Source organism: Raphanus sativus, chromosome 1 (genome assembly GCF_000801105.2).
Source record: "Raphanus sativus cultivar WK10039 chromosome 1, ASM80110v3, whole genome shotgun sequence".
In the NCBI taxonomy this organism is placed as follows: Eukaryota; Viridiplantae; Streptophyta; class Magnoliopsida; order Brassicales; family Brassicaceae; genus Raphanus; species Raphanus sativus.
The window spans coordinates 13,566,985-13,572,984 of record NC_079511.1 but is presented as its reverse complement, the minus strand read 5'-3'; the positions used below and the strand labels follow the sequence as shown (position 1 = coordinate 13,572,984).

The 6,000-nt window shown below is 36.8% G+C and overlaps 1 protein-coding gene across 1 annotated transcript; it reads left to right on the top strand.

Annotated features, from left to right (window-relative positions):
• The first annotated feature begins 247 nt into the window (after positions 1-247).
• LOC108863466 (subtilisin-like protease SBT2.1) lies at positions 248-4,472 on the top strand. Its single transcript, XM_018637903.2, has 10 exons — positions 248-753; positions 966-1,098; positions 1,168-1,565; positions 1,649-1,744; positions 1,911-1,983; positions 2,065-2,347; positions 2,421-2,746; positions 2,823-3,093; positions 3,174-3,455; positions 3,810-4,472. Exons 1-10 carry the CDS (start codon positions 536-538, stop codon positions 4,229-4,231), a joined length of 2,502 nt encoding a protein of 833 aa, XP_018493405.2. The 5' UTR covers positions 248-535; the 3' UTR covers positions 4,232-4,472.
• The last annotated feature ends 1,528 nt before the right edge of the window (positions 4,473-6,000 follow it).

Genomic DNA, 6,000 nt, shown 5'->3' with positions numbered 1-6,000 from the left:
TCGTCACCTAAAAGGCTAAAAGATAAAAGAACAAACAACTAAAGATTTTAAAAGTAGAAAAAGACGTCTTGTATATGAAACACTTTCACTTGCTGTCTCGTTTTCCCCCTACCTAATTTAATGTGTAAATTGAAGCTATATTAGTTTTGATACAAACTACTTAAACGAAAGATGAATACTGAATGAGTCAAAAATGAAATAAAAGACAAACGAAGGTGATCATTTTTATACTATAAAGCTACAAAAATGCATTACGAAGGCATAAACACACTTGGAAACAAAAGGAAACTACAAGTGAGAACATGTTAAAAGACCTTCCACCGATCTGTGCATTAATAAAGCATTCAGACACCGAGAAGCCTTTTTCTTCTTTCTTCTTCAGACAAAAAGTACTACTCTGAGACCATTGTACTCTAAAACCTTCTTAACTCTCTCTCTCTCTCTGTGCTTCTGAGATACACTAGTCTTCTCCAATGGAGCTCCAATAGGTATCTGCAATTTCCATTCTTATCCCCTTCTCTTCTTCTCAAGAATCATGAGGGAGTCTTCTTCTCTTGTACGCTCCGTGTTTGTGCTCTGTTTGCTTTCGTCGTCTGTGTTCTGCCTCGATGACTCCGACCAAAACGCTGCCGCTTCGTCATCTGCTGTTTACATTGTTACTCTCAAGGACCCTCCTCCATCTGTTCATTCCTCCTCCGGCAGAGAAACGGGAATCTCTCTTACATCTACTTCATCTCAAACTTACAGAACATCGTATGTACAAACAAAGTTACCTCCTTTTTAGTTTTTTTTTTTCTTTCATGTTTGCCCACAAATGTTGCAATTCGTCAATTTTGGGTCCCAGATTACTTGTCTGCTTGTGTTCTTTGGTCTTTTCCTGAAACTCTTTAACTATAAAAAGGCTCCAAGCTGATACCTTTATGCTCTGATTACAATCTCAATCTCTCTTTGTTTATACATTTTAGGAACCGAAGCGCTTCCATAGTTAGAGTTCATGACTCGTTGCTGAGAAAAGTATTGAGAAAAGAGAATTACATTAAGCTCTACAGCTACCACTATCTCATCAATGGCTTTTCTGCTGTTATCACCAAACAACAGGTACTCTCTTATCTCTCTAATTGTTACTGTTTCTTCAATGTTTTAACTGCGGTTTTGTTTCTTTCCAAGGCTGATAGACTGGCTGCAAGAGAGGAAGTACACAACGTGGTTCTGGATTTTCCGGTTAAGAAAGCAACCACTCACACGCCTCAGTTCTTAGGTTTGCCACGTGGAGCTTGGCTCCGTGAAGGAGGCTCTGAGTATGCAGGAGAAGGAGTTGTTATAGGGTTTATAGACACTGGAATCGATCCCACTCATCCTAGTTTCAGCGACGAAGTCTCAGGACATTCGTATCCTGTCCCTCCTCGGTTTACTGGTGTCTGTGAAGTCACCACTGGTTTCCCTTCCGGTTCTTGCAACAGGAAGCTCGTTGGAGCACGCCATTTCGCTGAGTCGGCTCTCAGTAGAGGCGTCTTGAACTCGTCTCAGGATGATGCTTCACCGTTTGATGGTGAAGGGCATGGCACGTAAGTGTAGAACCCACTCTTGTGTTTGATTCATACTAGTTTGGTTAATGCTACTGATATTGGTTTGGTTTGGTTTATGGCAGTCATACAGCTTCTGTTGCAGCTGGGAATCATGGTGTCCCGGTGGTGGTTTGTGGTCATCACCTTGGGAATGCTAGTGGGATGGCTCCTCGTGCTCAGTAAGTCAAAACAATGATAATTTTTTTAATTATACAGAGGTATCCTGACCCTACAGAAGTGGTATAAATTAGTCACGTGTTGCCATATGTCGGTTCTCTGTCTCTGTCTCTGGCGAGGCCGAAATGTTAATTATAATAATGTCACTGGCTTTTTTTTTCTGGTTAGTGTTGCTATTTACAAGGCATTGTATAAGAGGTTTGGAGGTTTTGCAGCAGACATCATTGCAGCCATAGATCAGGTATTAAGAAAAAAAACAGATGTCCTCTGAAATTTTTGATGAAATGATTTGGTAGTTGACATATAGTTATTCTTCTTAAAGGCTGCTCAAGATGGAGTTGACATAATAAACTTATCAATCACACCGAATAGACGTCCACCTGGCATCGCCACGTTCTTCAACCCGATCGATATGGCATTGCTTTCAGCTGTGAAAGCTGGCATCTTTGTAGTGCAAGCAGCTGGAAACACAGGTCCAGCTCCTAAGAGCATGTCTTCCTTCAGTCCTTGGATCTTCACAGTTGGAGCTACATCTCATGATAGAGTTTATACCAACTCAATTATCCTCGGAAATAATGTCACTATCACTGGAGTTGGACTCGCATGTAAGTCTTTTTTTTTTGGTTTATAGCTTAGCTTCTTTCTTGACCTTACAAGTTTCTCATTTTTTGCTATTAGCTGGTACAAGAACAATGCATAAACTTGTTTTAGCTTCACATGCGCTTCGCAATGGTACAACCGTTATGGATGCTATATATATTGGGGAGTGCCAAGATTCAAGTAGCTACGATCAGAAGCTGGTGCAGGGAAAGATCCTTGTCTGCAGTTATACAGTCCGGTTCATTCTCGGTGTGTCAACCATCAAACAAGCTTTAATAACAGCTAAGAACTTAACAGCAGCAGGTCTTGTCTTCTATATGGATCCTTCTTCCACCGGTTTTCAGATGACTTCAACTCCGATGGATATTCCAGGGATTCTAATCTCCTCCCCACAAGATTCTCTGGTACAATCACAATCTTGAAGTAGTTTATTACAATGAAGAAGAATGTAGCTTAACTCTTCCTATGTAACATGTGCAGGTTTTACTTCAGTACTACAATACTTCTCTGTCTAGGGACAACGCTTCAGGCAGAATAGTTGGTTCTGCTTCAGTTGCGAGAATAGTTGGAGGCATGAAGCCTACCTATGGCATTACAGCACCAAAGGTCATGTACTTCTCTGCTAGAGGACCTGACCCAGAAGACAATTCTTTCCAAGATGCCGATGTAATGAAACCCAACTTAGTAGCTCCAGGGAACTCAATATGGGGTGCTTGGAGTCCTCTTGGCATCGGTACTCCTGATTTTCAAGGTACACATATCATCATCACTAGTTTTGTCTGTGTGTTTTGTAGAGTCTTTTTTGAGATTTAAACTGTGCTTGGTGTTTAGGTGAGCGTTTTGCGATGGAGTCAGGGACAAGCATGTCAGCTCCACACGTAACGGGTATTGCAGCACTGATCAAGCAGAAGTTCCCTCACTTCACACCTGCTGCCATCGGATCCGCGCTCTCGACAACAGCTTCTCTAACAGACAGAAAGGGTGAGCCTATAATGGCGCAACGCACTGTCTTAAACCCTGACGCTACTCAAACCCCTGCAACGCCTTTCGATATGGGTAGTGGGTTCGTTAATGCTACTGCAGCTCTTGACCCCGGTTTGATTTTTGACATAGGTATATATGTACACACTATCTTGAACCTCCCATGTGACAACCTGTCCTGTACGTCGGACCCCAGGTTCACAGCCCTACAGGGCACCGATCCCAACCCCTCTATTATGAGTTTTCACTAACTCCCTAATTAGGTTGTTGGTGAGCACTCTTTAACAATTTGTCCTGTGGGAGATTTGTTAAAAGGTGAGAACTCATAATAGAGGGGTTGGGGTCGGTGCGCTGCAGGGCTGTGAGCTTGGGTCTATGGATGGGTGGTTCCGCAGGACGGGTTGTTGCATCCCACGTCCAAAACGTCCATCTTCTTCTTTTTTTTTTTATATTTTATTTACGTAGAAGTGTTTCTGCTAAGTGTAGGTTACAATGAATACATGAAGTTTCTGTGCGGCATCAATGGATCATCTCCCGTTGTTCTCAACTACACTGGCGAAAGCTGCTCTTCGTATAACTCCTCGCTTGCAGCCTCTGACCTGAACCTACCCTCGGTGACAATAGCTAAGCTAGTTGGTACTCGAACTGTCCTGAGATGGGTTACTAATATTGCATCCACGGTTACAAACGAGACTTATACAGTGGGGTTGATGGCACCTGATTCTGTCTCTGTTAAGGTCTCACCGGCTAAGTTTACAATCGGTAACGGTCAGACGAGGGTCTTGAGTCTTGTCTTTCGGGCGATGAAGAATGATACGGTGGCGAGTTTTGGAAGAATTGGGATGGTTGGAGACAGAGGTCACGTGGTTAACGTTCCTGTGACAGTCATCTACAAGATTGCTGTCTGAGAGTATGATAATAGTAGGTTTGTTATATGCAGGAGTTTTCGTGTGATGAAACAAACTTGAGGAAGTTGTTTTAAAAAAAAAGATTTAGTGATTGTGTAGTTTGTTTGTTTATTGTCGTGCTGAACTGCTGATTAAAAAGCTTTAGAGAAAATATGTAGTTTTGTAAATGTGTGTTTGGAGTGTTTTTTTTTTTTGTGATGGTTTTGATTGAATCTAATCCAATCTTTGATTTTTTGAGTAATTTGAAAAAAGTAGTCTTTCAGCTTGAGCTTTGTTTTCCAATGTTGAGAGCAACAAACAGTTCAACTTCCATGTACAAGCTGAACGATTTACTCTGATTTGGGTGGTACGGTTTGGTTTACTTTTGGACAGAATTGGTTATAAATATCTAAAGCGATTTTGTGTACTTGTCAATTTTTCGTAATTTTTGAAAACAATAATCAATAGTTATGGTAACAAGTTCTGATAATACTCATAACTATCTGTTCATAACTAATCGACTTTTCAAGATCTGTTCATTCTAGACTTCATTCCATACAACGGAAAGTGCATCAATTTTTTGAAAATTCAAAGATCCTATTTACTGATCATACAATCAATCTCTGCATAATATTTTTTTTGGAATTTTGGTCTCACTCAATAGTTATCACAAATCACATTTTTCAAATAATAATAAATAAAATAATATCTAATATTTATATGGACATTTTAATTTATATATTTTTCAAAACTACTTATTATTAAAACATATGTATTATAAAAATCCCTTATGCATTATTTGATAAGTGATTTTGCCACGTGTCATTTCTACATCAATTTTCACAAAAATAATATGACATTACTAATAAAATTGATGACATGACTTATAATTTAATATGACATGTACAATTACATTTAATGTTAATTTATATTTTTAGTAAACTTTTTTAAATATGGTAACAACTCATAAATTACATTTAATATTAATTTATATTTTTGATTTTTTTTTGAATATGGTAATAACTCATACATCATCATTAAAATAAATATATTCAAATATAACATTACAAATTTTGAAATATCTATTAGTTATGTATTTTTAAATTATACAATTTTATACTAAAATTTTCAAAAATTTATACAATTTTTATAGAAAATTATAAAATTTTAATCGTAAAATCATTAGTTTCCTATATATTTAATTTTTTATAAGACTGTTTAACTTTACATTTTAATAATTATGCAATTTTATATAATTGTATTTAATATATTTTATCAAAATAAAAAGTTATAAAAATCTATCTAAGATTATAATTATAAATATATACATGCATATTTTTAAATATAATTGAAAATAAAAAATTATTTTTTATCTTAATTTATTTTTAATTAAATTAAATTTATATTAAAATATTTATAAGAAAAAGAAAATCTACAATATTAATAAAATTTTATTTTTAAATATAATTTTATTTTATCTGTTAAAAAATTAATTCAAATTAAAATATTTTTACTGCACATGGTGCATGAAAACACATAGTATTTATTAAACCGACTTATTATTCTTAGATTATGGAGAAATCAACAAATAAACAAAAACAAAACTAATCATTCGTTTACAAAAAAAAAAGAAAACAAAACTAATCATGGTTATGGTGCGATGCTATGGTGCGGACGTTGACGTTGCACACTATACTGTACTGTGATTGGAGGTATTTCTAGTAACACTTAACTTGGGTTAGAAAAACTGTATCCGGCAATGATTCGACGTAAACCGGGAAATATCCGTC

Coding starts and splice junctions, on each gene's coding strand:
- LOC108863466 (XM_018637903.2), top strand. CDS start 536: ATGAGGGAGTCTTCTTCTCTTGTACGCTCCGTGTTTGTGCTCTGTTTG. Junction 1,099..1,167: donor CTGTTATCACCAAACAACAG/GTACTCTCTTAT, acceptor TTTCTTTCCAAG/GCTGATAGACTGGCTGCAAG. Junction 3,456..3,809: donor CGGTTTGATTTTTGACATAG/GTATATATGTAC, acceptor TGCTAAGTGTAG/GTTACAATGAATACATGAAG.